Source organism: Siphateles boraxobius, unplaced genomic scaffold (genome assembly GCF_051911475.1).
Source record: "Siphateles boraxobius isolate OS27281-9 unplaced genomic scaffold, OSU_SipBor_1 22, whole genome shotgun sequence".
Taxonomy (NCBI): domain Eukaryota; kingdom Metazoa; phylum Chordata; class Actinopteri; order Cypriniformes; family Leuciscidae; genus Siphateles; species Siphateles boraxobius.
In genome coordinates this window covers 4,147,787-4,165,476 of record NW_027508833.1, presented here as the reverse complement: position 1 = coordinate 4,165,476, position 17,690 = coordinate 4,147,787, and the positions used below count along the sequence as shown (strand labels likewise).

Below are 17,690 nucleotides of genomic sequence, written 5' to 3'. Positions count from 1 at the left end.
TAATGTAGATGTGGATGAATGTTTATTTGAAGTCAAAAGTTATGCTATACCACTTAGTTCTTAATATACATTCTTCATCAGTGTGCATTATTAAAAAAAATCATCTACGTAATGTTTTATCACAATTTAATAACTTTCTCCGCCTCCGAAACGACTTTCAATTAAACTGATAGTTCACCCAAAAATAGTTCCCAATCATATGATTTTGTTCATCTTTAAAACAAAAACAAAAATCAACCTGGAAAATGTTTGTCCCTCTGTTGAAAGTCCATTCCACCAAAATCTTTATGCTTCATAGTCATACAGATATCTTAAAAGTAAGCCACATGAAAAGAGGGATTTGGTACAAACATTCTGACGACAAGTGACCTCTTTATATGATGAATAGGTTTAATCAAGTTTTTTATTCACATATAAACATTGATCAACACACATTCATAGAACACATAAAATGCAGTAAACAGACAATCAGACGTGCTTGCCTAATGCTCAAGAACCAATGAGATTCTGTTTCCCAAGTTTGTGTCTGAAATCGCCCCCTATACCCTCATTCACTATTCCCAACATTACTTTACAAATATAGTCCACATGAAGGAGTGAATGAAAACGAGTGAGTGAATTCGGACACTGAGTGTACTGGAAGGTGTTTGCTGTTTAATAACTTGGCAAACTGGCAGCTCCAGTAGTAATGAAATGATTTATCTTGAACTTGGAATCTATTTATAAACCTTAATTAAACAATTTAAAAAAAGGAATTTATACCTGTATGATATTATGCTGTACCCACATTGGACCAGCGGTTTAGAAAATGGATGGATGGATGGATGACTCAGCTGCGGTCGCCATCTTCGGGCGAGACGTGGGAATTCATTCAGCTCGGCCCTCACAATGCATTATGGGTATTCTCTAGCCGTTGAGCGTACATCGTTGTACACTCGTTATTGCGGTGCATTATGGGATTGAATGAGTGCACTCAATAACTTCCTTTATGGTTTCGGACACCACAACAAATGGATAAAAGTGCCCTATTTTAGGTTATGGGGGCGATTTCGCACACTGCCCATTTTTGATACGCTCTACAATTCTAAATTAAACTAAACATTTTGGCGGAGTGCGCTGAAACCTTTCATAAAAATATCTTAATTTTTTGTCTTATAGATGTATTTAATGGATGAATGGAAGCGCAATGGGTTTGAGATTATATGAGGATAAAATAAATGATGACAGAATTTTCATTTTTATGTCAGCTATCCCTTTGGCTCAGCTAAATTCATCTTTGAGTCCTTGAGTTGCGCATGTCTCCCTCCGCCAGCATCTGTGGGCATGAGCCATCGGTGCAGGACTGGGTCAGTGTCTGACCTCTGCCTGCTCATTTCTGTCATGAGCTCTCAGTATGTTTTAGTAATGACAGATAGACATAGATTCTTTAGTCAAATTGGTTCACTGCTTGCATGGAAAGGCATTTTGAAGCAGACACAGACGTCACAGGTCATGTTGTGCCTTGAGTAGCAGGCAGACAGACATCAGAGTTTAGTTACTTGTGTCTCAGTTGGCTTAAAGCATCATGAATAACTGATTGGTCGTGTCTCTATACAGACACGCATGAAGAAAAGGAAGTGTCTCTATGCATCATGAATAACATGACTCGTTTTTGTGAGGGAAATTTGATGACTAAACTAAAGCAATTGAAGGCAAAGATGAAGACACAGTTAAAGCGTAACCTTGCCAGTTTTCATCTCGCTTTGTATTGTTAGGCCGCGTGTCCACCAAAGCGTTTTAGCCAGCTGAAAACGCCTAGCTGTAGGTGCTTGAGAACGTTTTGGCAGCGCAGCATTTTTTTTTCCAGTTGAGACACTTCGCTTGTTATGATACGGAATATCCATGAAAGTGTTACTAGAATCTCATTTCACACCAGGGCTGGTCCGAATACCATTTTTTGAGCTTCGAAGCTTCGGTAGTAATGAACATCGAATATTCGAAGCTTCGGAATCTCTATAGCCTATGTCTGTCTGTCTGTCCGTTGCATTTTGATTATTTCGAGAACCGTTCATCCAAACGACTTCACAAGGGAGTGCAGTGTCGTATTTGGTGCAATATAGATAGACAGGCGGGACGCGACACGTTCAGAATTAATAAACTTTTAATAAACTACAGAACAGCGCGAGCCGGATGCGCGCGCGCCTTACGCGAGCAGAGCTTATATGCTCCGAGAATGGACACTGCACTACTGATATAAAACACACACAGGTCTATTAACTTAAGCAATATTTTTAATAAGGTAGTCTAATATTTTTCTCACTAACAAATTACTGACAAAGTAGGGTAGATTTAAATAAAGAAGCGGCGCACCTAACGCATGCAGGGCATATATTCTCCGAGAACGGACACTGCGCTAGTGATATAAAACACACACACACACACACACACACACACACACACACACACACACACACACACACACACACACACACACACACACACACACACACACACACACACACACACACACACACGTCTTTTAACTTAAGCAATATTTTTAATAAGGTAGTCTTATAATATTTTTCTCACTGACAAAGTAGGGTAGATTTAAATAAATAAAAACGAAATTTAAATAAATAAAAACGAAAATTAAATAAATAAAAACGAAATTTAAATATAAAAAAACCGAAATTTAAATAAAGAAAAACGAAATTTAAATAAAGAAAAACGAAAAATAAATGTGACCTCCCAGTAAAATCTCAAAGTCTCCTATATTTAGCTGTAGATTAATTTAGATTAATAAGGGTAAAAATGATAATACATTTTGTTTCTATTATTCTATGTTCCACAATGTCAAAGCAACGCAGCTTAACCCAAAATACAAGCTCATGCATGCACTTCTGTCCGTACAAACTCCGCTGTTCTGCGCTCTAGTCAGAGAATACTCCCGCAGGAGTGCACATTTAGTAGTCCAAGAAGAAGCTAATATATTTATTAAGTAGATATAAGGAAAATATATGTTAAGTATTATATTTCACCAGATTTTATAGTGTAAAACATATTCAAGCGCGAATGAGAACCATTTCGAGGGGGATGCCAGGTGTGCAAAAAAAAGAAAAGAATATTCGAATGTCACATTTTCAAATCGAATACCAACACACCGAACGAATATTCGAATATTCGAATATCCGGGTCCAGCCCTATTTCACACATATTTTGTTTCTGTGTTGATTCTATATTAAAATGACGATACAATGTAACGTATTTTCTCTGGCTCTTCTTTTAAATTATTTTGTTCCGTTATTATGCTTGTTGTTGTCATCTGTTGACGTTGAACAAACAGAATGTGATGGTTGGTCGGTGTGATATTTGTCCCGCCCCTCCTCCACTGTGATTGGACGGTTGGGTAAAAAGTGACAGTGATGACTGCTGCGTTTTACCCAAGGGGGTAATCCATCAGCCGGAAACTGAAGCCTCCCGAGGGCTAACCTGCTGTTAGCATTCCATTGACTCCCGTTCATTTTGGCGTCACTTTGAAAGCGAATAACTTAACATCTGAGGCATCCAAAGACTTAATTTGTCCATTGTTTATTTCTAAAGAAACACGACAATGTATAAAAGGCTCCATTACTTTGTATCTTAGGTTATGGCCCCGTAGAAGCCGTTTTTGTAAAAATAGGCTAACGATTGCGTCATAACCACACGACTCTCTGCCGCACAATAGAGAAATTACCGTATAGACAGGAGGAGAACAATGTTCCCTCTAAGCTGCGCGCGTGCGCGGCCGCGCACTTCTGATGCTGAAGCCGCGCACTTCTGATGCTGAAGCCGCGCACTTCTGATGCTGAAGCCGCGCACTTCTGATGCTGAAGCCGCGCACTTCTGATGCTGAAGCCGCGCACTTCTGATGCTGGAGCCGCGCACTTCTGATGCTGGAGCCGCGCACTTCTGATGCTGAAGCCGCGCACTTCTGATGCTGAAGCCGCGCACTTCTGATGCTGAAGCCGCGCACTTCTGATGCTGAAGCCGCGCACTTCTGATGCTGGAGCCGCGCACTTCTGATGCTGGAGCCGCGCACTTCTGATGCTGAAGCCGCGCACTTCTGATGCTGAAGCCGCGCACTTCTGATGCTGGAGCCGCGCACTTCTGATGCTGGAGCCGCACACTTCTGATGCTGAAGCCGCGCACTTCTGATGCTGGAGCCGCGCACTTCTGATGCTGAAGCCGCGCACTTCTGATGCTGAGCCCGCACACTTCTGAAGCCGCGGCCACGCAGAAAAGATTAAAATGCCACTCAGAGGACTGACGCGAAATGTGTGGGGAAATCCATTTAATCCATAAATGGTTAGATTACTATAAAAGAGTTCACATATTCACTTTTCTTGAAAATATTTAGCTATTCGATCTATTTAAATGCTTCAGTTTGTTATATATTATAATAATATAATATGTAAACAAATTGAAGCATTTAAACTGATACATTATATCACTTCAAATACTTCAATTCGTTTTTTTATATTATATTATATTAGGCCTATATTTTATTATATTATAAGCCTAAATAAAGAATCTCACGGGCTCATTGCCATTAAAAAAACCCCCCTGCTAAAGAAAATATTGGAAATTCATAAGAAATAACCAATCATTTAACTTTGATGGTTTAATGCTTCCTGTACACAATGAATTGACTGTACAAAAACACTTTTTGTTTTTCCCAAACCATCTCAGTGTAACAGCTTACTTTTCTTTCATATTATATTCTATTATTGTAAAGAATTGAACTGTCCTGCAGAAGATTTTTTAAATTATTTTTCATAGGATTTCTTGGTAAAGACAGTACAGTTAACAGCACTGTGAAAAAAATATCAGGTAACCCAAAATGTGCTTCATTTAGTGACTTCTTAATTAACTGCTTGTTTTTCAAAAATATGATTTAATACCAGTAAGTTACATCAAGGGTCAAATAAAATAGAAATGCCACATTCAAGTTAAAAGTTACAACTGAATGTTGAAACCATTGTGTTTCTACGTATGCTGTGCGGGTCAGGTATAAAGAATATTTTTGCTCAGGTGGCGAAATATGTCCACCCAATAGAAAAAAGTTTTGCTCAGCAAGAAAAAACATTAGAGGGAACATTGGAGGAGAAGCTCACAGGCAATCTTTTACTGTCTATGTGGCAATCGGGGGGACATAGAGACATAAAGTCAAGGGAGAAGCCCATAGATAGAGAGTCCATAAAAACAACGGGACAAAATATTACAACAACGTTTTTGAGGAATTGGAAATAATTCGTTATGTGGCACAGCTACTAGAAGATTTACAACGGTCAGACAGGTTTCTCACGTCACATCTACATCGTCAAGCTCAGTTTGAGCCTGCGCAGTACACTCAGTCGTCAGGAAGTGAGTGCTTCTAATTGGGCTTCACGTTTCTCCGTTGAAATCAAGGGGGTCGCTGTGTCCATTTCTTTTACTGTCTATGGTTTACCCCTAAGTTGAACATTCTTCAACTCTCTGCGACCAGTAAAAAACGCTGGGCACTTCAGCGTGAAAAAAAACAAAAAACGCTCAGTGCCTTGTTTCGCTCATGGTGTTTAAAAAACGCGGTGCTCCCATTTTAAACAATTGGAAAAATACACCAGCTGCGTGAAAAAACGCTTTGGTGGACACACGGCCTTAGTGTCGGAATTATATGTTAATAAACAATGTTTACTCGTTCTCTGTGTTACCTGGACCAAGAAATTCACGTTTATATGTCAGCAAATGTCCGCCGCATGATGTGTTTTGACAGCTCCGGGGCTTTCGTGAAAACCAAAGATTATATTTCTGCATTTTTGTATTGCCAACCACGGACAGTCGATCGACAGAGGGTTATTAACAGAACGGGTATTCTAAGGGAAGGTTTATCACTGAAAATGGTATCGTACTTTGTGTAGTTGTCTAAACATCGTTATTTAAAGAGTAGACAATGGCAACAGCTTTCTTACCTGTACATGACGGCCTTTTGCTTCGGGGGGTTGAGCAGATCTGACAGAACGTCAGTTTATTTCAGTGTTTCCCCTCCATTTGGCCTAAAACACTGTTTGTGGTCATCAGTTTGAAATGTTGACTACAAACACTGATGTTCATCAGTTTTTCCGTCATGGCGTTCTCTCCATATCTACGATTCTTCGCTGCCTTTAGCCGCTGCTTACAACCCACTGAATCCTTCACTGGAAACCAGTAACTCACTACTAAACATTTACTCTGAATTCTTGCACTCAGGTTCAATACAAGTTGACACTATTATGGCTAAAATGTTGCTAAGAAGTATTTCCTACTAAAGCAAGGCGGGATTTGACTCTGCTAAGCGTCATACAGTGTATTTATAATATATTATATTACATTTTATATATTTTTAGTATTTTTCTCTGTATAATTGGTTTGTATACAAGATTATACAGCTGCTTTTATATTTTAGGTAGGGGTCCCTTGTGGGGGGTGGCGGGGGTTTGTGACATCAAAAAGTTTGAAAACCCTTGAAGTAAAGGCCTAAAACTGCTGCTGATTATTAGTATTATTAATAATAATAATATATTTTTTACATGCTTTGTTTGTGTTATGAACAAAATTCTTTTGTTATATTATATGAATGTTGTATTGTTTTTTTTGAAATAACAGACTCCAATAAAGCTCTGTTCTCAAACGTAAAATGCACTGTGCAGTAAACGGTAGAGTGCAATATACGAGATTAGATTTCCTGATACATTTATGATGAAATACTTGTAAGAACTAATCTGATCTGGTTATATCACTGTAGTGATTTTCTTTCATAAAGTATTATCCAAGTGTTCAATGTAGTATTGTATATTAGTAATCTGTCTCCTGTTACTTAACTTAGCTGCTGTTTAGCCAACAAACAGTTTGACAGAGAGATTTGGGGTTGTTGTACCTTGCTTACTAGCTAAGACCAACACACAATAGTAGGCTGTTAGTGGTTTTTCCACTGTCCACATATGGGCTTGTGGTGGAGCGGCCTGTGCGTGTACAGTAAGCATGAGATTATCAGCGCTAGAACAGGTTTGTCAGCACATCAGCACCTTGGGATTTGAGCTCTGTGTAGTCTGGAGCCGCTCTTAACATCGACATCCGACCACTCGGGGGACGATCCATGCTGGAATCTTTGTAAGGGAAAAAAACGACTAAATATAAAGCCACTTTGGGCAGTCAGATGGGTTCAAACATTCAGCCATACAAGGAAATAGATTGTGTGTCCCATAGCTCTCAGCCTTAAATAGTGTATTGCACTTTTTTACATTTTTTTTATTTAAGGGTTATTGTGCACATTTATTTGAAACATGCCCCTTGTTTAATTTATCACCAAGTAAAGTGGACATTTTTGTGATTTGTGGAAGGTGTAGAAAGGAAATAAAAAATTCCAGTACAAGAAAAAGAGGAACCAGTTTTGAATAAGAATTGTTCAATGTAATAATTCACTATACAAGTATATCATTTGACCAGAGGAACACGCTTAAAAGCAGTTTATAGTCTTGACTGCATCAGTGACCCATCTTCAGTTAATCTTTTTTTCCATGCTGTTTTTCTTGAACTCAAATTATACAAACACATTCATATGTCTGTCACCGTGATTATGCCAAGTAAGATATGTTCCTGTGTCAACATATTTTGTAAATCTTGGAACAACATTCCTGTCTGAAAATTCAGTCCTAACCCTATCCCGACCCCTAAACCTAACTCTACCCATGAGTTATCCCTAAAATCAAAGGGAAATGACTGGTGAATAACACTCATGTAGCAGCATATAACCCTGGTTGTAAGCCTAAACTTGACATAAATTGTAAACTTGTCCCTCAAATCTGATTGGTTGATTGGAATGTTATTCCAGGATCCACAAAGATGTTGATCCATGAATAATTCACCTTCATATATCAGCCATGCGTTGTTATTGCTATCCTGGAAACACAGACTGGCTGTCAGTATACATTAATTTGTTGGCTGCTAGCCATTTTGGGGCCCTAAGCATAATTCCTTTATGATGAAAAAAAAAAAGTGTTTATTTTTACCAGTTTAACTTTTTAACGCGCAATCCAACGGACCACTGAGGGGGCGGCGGCACCATCGTTACTTTCTAGAGCAATTAAATACTCTTCTTCCGCCTGTTTTGTTATATACATCCCTAAAAAGTGCCTAATAATATTTTTATACTGAAATAATATCGGCATTATAATTATTATGACTATGATATGATGATTGATTTTTCATTAGGCTATATTTGGTGCCCTACGCACAGCGCGTGATGGGAGCGGCGGCGCTGTGTTCAGTACATGTTATGTTAATCTGTATTAAATTGCAGTGGTATTACATCATTGGCTTTTGTCTTTGTCAGCACTGCTCTGAGTGTAAATGATGACCTTTCACCTTTCCCTTCCCTTCAGCTTGACCTGAGTCAGCCATTAGAGGAGCAGGGTCCCCTGGATGTCATCATTCACAAGCTAACAGACCTGATCCTGGAGGCGGACCAGAATGACACCCAGTCGCTGCTGCTGGTCCAGCGTGTGCAGGTGAGGAGTGTGTGGTGGGCTTGTCTGAGCATGTGTGTTTGTAGAGCAGATCTACAGCTCTGATTAAGATGCAGAAATCTCAATCTGATTAACTGCAAGCGTTTGATACACCTAAATGACATAGAGATTAAATTCAGATAGAAGTAAAATGAAAATGAATGCAATATTCTCAGCACAGTGATCTTTATGGTAAATCTTTTGCTTTTTAGGGTGTGTTCACACTTGGCATGTTTGGTTTGATCAAAACGAACCCTGGTGCGATTGCTCTGTTAGTGCAGTTCATTTGAATAAGTGTGAACGCTGGCATCCGAACCCTGGTGCACCAAACAAGCGGACTGAGACTGAGATCGCTGATAAGATGGCTCTCGGTCCGCTTCCAAACCAACTCTGGTGTGGTTGAATGAAATATGAATGCATATTTAATATTAAAAGGACGGAATGCTCAAGCATACCTGTTTTATAGTTTTTTAAAACATACCATAGTTGTGATGTTGCCCATCACAGTTTGGTACAGGCATCAGAACCACGTCTCTTCGCAGCAGATCTGTGTGTGTGTGTGTGTGTGATTCCTGACGCTGACTCCTTTACACATTTTATAAGCTCTTCACGAGTTCTCAGCTGGTCAAAATATCATTATATGTAGCTATACACATACAACGAGCGCATTTAGCCCAGAACACAGCATTGTTTTGTATGTTCAGTAAGATCCGTCATGAAATATACGTAGTAGAAGCCGACCAATCAGGTTGTGAACATATCCCTATGCCTTTAGGTTCGGTATCTTAAGGATCAGTGTTAAAAATGCCAATAAAAATGCTAACCAGGACTAAATGTTTTTTGTTTCTATCTGGACCAGACGAACCAAGCGAACCGAACTACAAGTGTGAACACACCTGGTGCCAATATTGTTGTCTATATCTAAATTAATATTTAATTAATACAAATCCATGTTTGAATATCTTTCTCTCTATTTGTGTTTTTATTTTCGTTTTCATTTTCGTTTTATTTTAATGGGTTTTTTTTTAAATAAGTTTTAACCTCATTTTTTGTTTCATTTTAGTAAAAAAAAAAAAATTAGTTTCAGGATTTGTTTTAGAAGAAATTGCATCATACTCAGTCTCAAATTGGGAATGTGTCGGTACAATAATATACTGAAATTACTTAATATAATATTTTGTATTATAATTTAGTTGTGTACATTTAATATATTATTTATTTCCTACAGTTCAATAAAAAAAAGGTTGCCTAAGTAAAACACTGGACTGATAAAATCGGTGTGTTTGTGACCTCTGAAATTGAGTGGTACAGGTTTGACGTCAGAACCCAGAAGACTAATTCACTGCTGGTTCCCTCAAGATTTTCCTATGGGGATTTATGATGTTTTTTTTTTCATTTCGGAGTAAAATTAAGCCTGTGGTAAACATAACTTGACTGTACCTTCAGATTTTGTTGTACACCGCAAAATACACACACCCATACTGAAAAGCAGTTTATTTTTGGAAACATAAGTAACTAGATAAAACAGTTTGGGGTGTGAGTGTGTTCAGTTTACGTTGTAGAACAAAACTTCATAGTATCGTCAAGTAATGTTTACCATACCTTATTTTACTCATAAATTGAAAACCCCCATTATAAAACACCATAGGAAAATCTCGAAGAAACCAGCGGTGAATTGGTTTTCCAGGTTCTGACATCATCCCCGAACTACGCTATTCAAAATTCACATAATGTAATGAAATATAATGCAATGCAATGTAATATATAATGTATACATCTTTTTTTTTATTTGTGAATATATTTATTTTTTGGTTTACATTTTTTTACTGCTTTTTAAGTTTTCGTTTTCATCAGTAATAAAATTGCACTACAGGCATTTCTAGTTCAATTCATATCCATATCCTACAACTTTGTTTGTTTTTGTGAAATGTCACCTCAGGTACTCACCTCTAAATGAGAACGTAAGAGCGCTGAGCCTCTTAATGTTCTTAAACAAAGCTCTCCCCTAAGACCCTGCGCTCACTAAGCATGTGCTGAGATGTATATTACATAGATTTGCACAAGACACAGAATGATCTGAAGTACAGTGTTCAGTTTGACCCTCTGAAAAACTATAGATGTGTCTGTCTCCTGCTGTTGTTTAACAGCTGTTGCCCGTTTAATCAGTGCTGGTAGAATATTAGTCGTATTTTGGAGGCGATTTGATCTAAGAATCAATATGCTTGGATCTGTGACTAAATTTCCCAGTAAATGAGTGATAGAAATGGGAAATCACATGACAAAAGAATGTATTTCAGTAAAATGACTCATGATATGAGAGGTTGAGTGAATGGGGACAGTGAAGAGAGAGAGAGAAAGAGAGCGAGTGGTTATGTAAAAGAAACAACCTCACAGATTTGCATTCAGTTAGCATGACGTAATAGCAGTGCAACTGGGCTTCATGTGTACATGTTTTTGTATGTGTGGCGTGTACATTCATGCATGTTGGATGCCTTTTAACAACACCAATAAGTAATGTTGTAACTTGCTATTCGCTGCTGTTTTAGCTTCTTCCCTTCTCAGTGTCACCTCCACACCTTCATTGTTCTGCCCTGTTCCACTGGTCTTGCAGGATTATATTGACGCTCACCCAGAGACCATTATTCTTGACCCACTTCCAGCCATCCGAACTCTGCTGGATCGCTGCAGGTCCTACCAGCTGGTGCACAGGATAGAGGACTGTATGAGAGGTAATATGACCCAGCACCCCTTTCTCATTACAGCACCATTCATGAAAATGAATTTATGCCGGTTTCAAGTTTTGCAAATGGTGATATGCCCAACTACAAGAAGCAGTCGGTTGGCACTTAAACTCTTTGAATGAGTTGAATGAGATGAACTTGTTAATGTAATGTTCTGTAACACAACAGTTAGCATGTTGAGCTGTGGCGCTCATGCAGGTGAAGCAGGTTTGAGTCCGGCCTGCAACATGTCCCATTCTGTTTAAAAGAGTAGTTCTCCCAAAATTAAAACTTAAAAATTCTGTTTTTGCCCACCCTGTGTCTTTCCAAACCCGTATTACTTTCTTCTCAGGAATAAAAAAGGGCATTTTGAGAATATCCGGAAATCTTTTCCATACAGTCGAGGAGAAAGAGGAATGGGGTTTGTTTAGATCCGAAATAACAATAACACCATAAAAGTATAATAAAAATGATCCACATAACACATGCTCAAGCGTTAGTTTTGTGTGACAAACAGGCTGAGATTTGAGTCATTATTCACAGAAAATCTTGATATCCACCTTATAGCTCTGCATGTTTATGCGAAAAGTAAACTATCTGATTCGTTTGTGAATTAAAAGAGTCCAGTTCGCACCAAGAATGATAACTTAAATTAACTATAACGGTATTTATATTAGTGTCCAGTTCACACCAGCAGATGATATCGTTCTGTTTATTCCAAGCATGCGCTGCAGTTTTGTCATCTGCCTCTTTAAATGCTAGAGCTTGTAAAGCAGGATGGTTTCTTATTAGCTGTGAAAGTTTTTATTGTTCTTCAACGATATCCAACAAAATAATTTTTCTGGGCCGTTATTTAAAGGTATCCCTTTGCATTTAAGTACTGATTAATATTAATTAACAACATGTACTTGTTACTATGGGGTTAGGTTAGGGTTAGTTGCAATGCAGTGTAATTAGGCATAATTTACGGATTGATTTATTTAATTGATTGATAGATACTTTATCAATCCCAAAGGAAATTTAAGGCATCCAGTAGCTTATACAGCAAAAATATGCAAAACACACTATCATATATACCAAATATAAAAAAAAAATCATTGCTAACAGTCCAGTATCATATTCAAGTATATAAATGTATACATCAACATGATAAAAAAATGTATGAGATAGTCATTTGTACTAAAGATAATATGGCTTAACTGTGCCAAAATAAGAACGAAAAAGTCATTTGTAATAAAGATAATATGGCTTACCTGTGCCAAAATAAGAATGAAAATATATATGTAACCAAATACAAATAATGATTGTGCATGACTGCTAATATAAATAATAAAGGTTACACTCGTGTCCCTGTTACAGTGTAATTATACATTTAGCTACCGAGTAATATTAATTAACTACATGTCCTTACTATAGGGTTAATTTATTATTTATTTATTTTATTTATTTATTTATACAGCACAATGACAGAACTTAAATTGAGTGAATTAATCTCTTTAATATTTGATTTCCCATACCCATATTATATAGTCTCAACTCCCCGTGCACAGAAAGCATTTGGTTGTGGCCTGTACAGACTCGTATGTTCAGCTTTATTTGTCTTTGTGGGAATCATGTGTGTCCACGTTCTATTGAACCAGACGTGACAGATGGTTATGTAACAAAATCATCTGTAAGCCCCCAGTCTGTGTCTCTCCTTTTCTCCTTCTGCCCTGATATCCAAGCCTCCCGCTCTTTATTTCAAGAAAACATGAAAGACTTTTGTTCAGACTTTTGTTCAGCTATGCTGCAAACATTTTAATTGAATTAACTACATTATATGCCAATTAATAAACCAAATTAATCGCAGTTAATCAGATATATAATTATTTGCTAAAAAAGGTGCTAAATGAAGAATTAAAAATGCACATTCTTGAATTCTGTCTACAATTACTTTTTTGTTTTTAATATTATAACACATCTCTGCAATTGTGTCACATCTTGGTGAAATCATCCAATCTTGGTGAAATCTTCCAATCGTGGTGATTTCTGCGGTCGTGGCTCCTAAACCTCGTACAGTGGGAGAGATTCTTGCAACCATAGATAGCCTGCGATCATTTTCAGACAGTGTCAGAAATGTAGCATGATCATCTCTCAGTGTTTTTGCTGCTATGAGCTACTTCTGACTAGCCGATAAAAATGCAACATGAGATGGCGTATTGATCAATGCGACATGTTTCTAAAACTTCAAACTACTTACCTCAAGCTTCATTTGCAAAATTGGCATGCCAAGTTGGCCTTGGTGTCATCATAGTACAGTCTTCATAGGCTACATGTCGTACCCAAGTTTATTAGATCCATGTCTTACAGTGCGATTTGTAATGATCTTATATTTCGTTGCTGAAATCGCAAAAACATTCCTGTCTGTAGCAGGAAAAAGACCCTGTCAAGATTAAAAGGGGTTTACCTTGCAAGATTAAAAATTGTTTTAACTGTAGACTGACAAAAAGCTTTCTCGAATGGTAGGAAAATACATATAACAGAATTTTTGTACAGGTCACAAGAGGCACTAAATTGCATGAAATCGCAACACTTAACAATTGAGAGTTGTCATATTAAACATGCTGCAATGTACATGCTACATTGGACACCGCCAGGACTTGTTTGCAAGATAACACAACTACCAAATTGCACTCTGGCCATCTGTCACCCTCACTGTTTCTTTCGTCCTCTCACATTCACTGGCGGACACAGCGCCACATCCCTCTCTTTAGCAGCCGTAAGCATGTCTGACAGTGTTACCATAGCAACACAAGTGGCAGCCGCTCTAGATACTTTAAGCATAGCAGTGCTCACACCATATTGGGTAAAATAGTTTTCAATATTTTGATTTCTGTCATCTTCAATGCTTTAAAAAAAAAAAATGAACGAGTTGCAAAGCATTGTGGGATTACCTTTGTTTCATTAAGGATACATGAGAGGGTTTTATGTATGTATGATTTTATGAAACAACAGTGTTGGGATGCATTTTGACACTGATTTCCCGATTTCAGTTTCACAAGGCCTTTGTTACTGACTTAGTAATATGTGCAACCAAATTGCATTTTGGGAAATTATTGCAATGCAGTTTGTGTGCAAGTCCTGAACCAAGATCAGCCAAAATAAAACAAAAAACTGTCCGGTTTGTATTCATTTGATGAATTCTATGTATTCAGACTAATGTTTTATTTTGTGAATTTTTTTTGTTTGTTACCTGTTTAATCGACTGTACTGCCAAGCACTATTTACGTGTATTACACAGTTACCTAGTTCTAGATGGCACAGGCTGATAGCTCTTTAACACATTTGGTAGTAATCACGTTGTCATCTACATAGCACAGTTGATTGGTTGCTGTTGCATCAGCGGCCAATGAGCTGCGGCTCAACATTCAAACAAATACCGGAAATATTGCTGGTTGCAGTGAAGCACGCTTTCAGAAGCCCTCCACCTTCCCCAGCTCCACCTGTGTAGATCTGCTACGGGGTTAAATCATGTATGTCACATGTGCAGCAGCGTGTCTTAAGGCTGATTTATACTTCTGCGTCGGACCTACGCCGGAGCCTCTACGCTATACACTACGCGTTGGTTTTCATTTAAGCCTGTTTTATGCTTTTGCGTCGAATCGACGGCGTACCCCCGCAGACCCCTCTGTGTCGCTGCGAACCCCTCTCCGACCCCTCCGCCGTAGCTTGACATGCTCCTCCAAAAAATTGTAACTACGCGTTGAGGCGACGCAGACTTCAAGGGCTGTGATTGGTCAGATGCACCGCGATGCAACGCAACCTGACGCAGAACCATAAAAAGGCCACGACGCCGTAGGAGTGACGGCGTAGCTACGCCGTGGAGTTGATGCATAATGATGCCTCTATACTTCTGCGTCGTTGTCCGCGTTGACGCGCAATTACACATGCAGAGGGAACATGTGAAAACCGAGGGAGGGGTTCTAGCAGACCAATCACAGCGCTTGCGTCCACGTAGAATTGACGCGTTGTTACATTTTTGGAGAGGTGCACATCAGGGTACGCCGAAGGGTAGGCGCGCTACGCACAGCTTACGACGTAGCTACGGCGTGAGTTAGACGCAGAAGTATAAAATGGGCTTTACATGCTCACAGCAATGTCTGTGCGTGTATTGTCAGTAGCAAGTCTCGGTACTTGCTCTGTAACAGCATAGCAGATCTATTCCACTAAGATCAAATACTTTAACATAGCCATATCATTACCATGCCAATCTCTATTACCATACCAATCTCTTGAGAGATGTCATGACAGAATATACATTCTGTTAACATTTTTAAAATGCATAGAGGATAGGAGGCTTAGCTCATGAGCGGACAGATGAACAGCAGTTAAGTGAGAGAGGGTGATGTGGAGGGAAGTGTAATACAGGGTGTCCAGTATAGTAAAAGTGTATTACTGTCTGGAAAAAGCACACTGTTTATTTTCAGTAAAGAGGGACTAACTGACACTGAATGTAGAGCTGAGGAAATCCTGTGAAATAAAACTGAAGCAGTACATCTGTTAAGATCTGCACCTGACTCACTCACATCTGCAGGACAGGAGGTGCGCTACAGCTCGGGTTTCAGCAAAGCGTCTACTGAAAACCGGTATTGAATTATAAAAAAAGATGTGTGGAGTTGTTGAACTCTATTTTATTATTTTGTACCTTTTGGTTGTTGACTAGATGAATGGAGCTATGATCTGTGCTTGTATGCGTCAGTCGAAGAATTTCTACCAGTGTTCAGTAGCACACAGGAAGTCGCCCCCACATTAGTGCTGTAATGAATGCTGTTTGTAATCGGAGTACACACTTATTTCTAGTCCTTTTCTTAATGAGAGACCTAGCGCTGTGCTTAGTGCCACATTTTCTGGCTCCACTCTCGTCCATGTGACTCATGCACATCCTGAAGAGCTTCACATAAGCATTGTCCTGCTGTCTTACATGCTGTCCGTGGAGACAAAGCAGGACACCATTTGTTTGTGCAGGAGACGGAGTCTTTCAGACTTTATAAGGCAAAGATTCACACCTTTATTTCATTCGTAGCTGGATTCACTTCTGTGGTGTTGTTTAACTATCACCTTTATTAGCTCAACTTCGACCCAGGTTGAGTCCAAACCTGGTGAAATAAAACAACGGATTGCAAAGAGCCATTTTTCTTTGGTCCGAATCTTTGCACTTTTCCCAAGTCCTTTTGGGAAAATTGAGTCTGTCATCTCTGAGATTCAGTTGGAACATTTTGACAAATTAGGCAGTATAGCCTTATTCGGATAGTAATTGTTTCTCATGGGGTCGTGAGGTATTTTAAGCATGTACAGGGGTTAGTCTGTGATTTTATTTCTGTCCAAATCCAGAATGTCTGTTTTTCTCCCACCACCCGGGTGACAAAAAACAAGGATGTTTGGTAATTTAATTGCCATCCGAAACCACACAAGAAGATTTTACAAGAGATCACTTCAAAATTCACTTTTTAAATCCTTTTTTGACCACTGCCAAGCACCGTACGTACAATAACTGTTGCGCTTCACTGTAATTTGCATGCATTTTAAAGATGTTCACTTTTATTACTAAAATGCTGGAAAGTATTTTATTTAAGAACAATATTTCATCACTACAGAAAAAATCACAGAAAAAAACATTTGAAATGGGGCATTATTATGGCAGCAATACAATTTTTAAATATGTACACAACATTAAAAATACAAACCAAGCAGCTTTATTTTAAATAAGAGGCTGCATTAATTTGTTTCTGCTAATTTCTATATTTTTAAAATGACATCCTTTTGAGATAAAATGCAAGACAGAAAACAATTTCAAATATTGCGTACGTGCGTCTAGCTTCCTATTTTAAAAACTTTCATTTAAATAATAAATAGAACATTATTTTCCTATTATTAAATTAAATACAAATTTATTTGTATCATTTCAAGCATATGACATTTTATTTACGGCAGACAATCATGCGACTGACAACGTGAGCAGCGTTTTTGCGGGTTCGTGGGATCACAAAACTCCTCCACCGTCAATAAATCGAGGTGCCATGCAAAAAATTTTTTACAGACGTCCACATGAGAAACAATAACCGTTCGAATAAGGCTCATGTCAGATTTTACAAAACCACCATTGTGTGTTTGCTGTAACAAACGGATGAATGGATGGAGGGAGAGTCTCATATGATATTAGACTTTCCATCTGTGCTGTCCGGCAGGATCAGAGCCAAAACTCCATAGTGATGCTTTATAAACGTGTTCTAAACATTCCATAAACGTCACACAAACGTCTCGGCTGGCTCCGGCAGGTCTGCAGAGAGCTTGAAGTGTTTACACGGAGCAGAGATTGATCCTGGACCCTCGCTGAGCCAGAAACAGGAACATCACTAAGCGTTTGTACCTGCTAAAGAGGATTTCATTACTCATT

General features: G+C 38.5%; 1 protein-coding gene across 1 annotated transcript in view; it reads left to right on the top strand.

Annotated features, from left to right (window-relative positions):
- itpk1b (inositol-tetrakisphosphate 1-kinase b) overlaps positions 1-17,690 on the top strand; it is a 54,813-nt gene that overhangs the window by 18,746 nt on the left and 18,377 nt on the right. The window contains exons 4-5 of the mRNA XM_077238369.1: positions 8,415-8,540; positions 11,149-11,266. Coding sequence (XP_077094484.1) covers positions 8,415-8,540; positions 11,149-11,266 — 244 coding nt within the window. The remainder of the gene's footprint in view (positions 1-8,414; positions 8,541-11,148; positions 11,267-17,690) is intronic.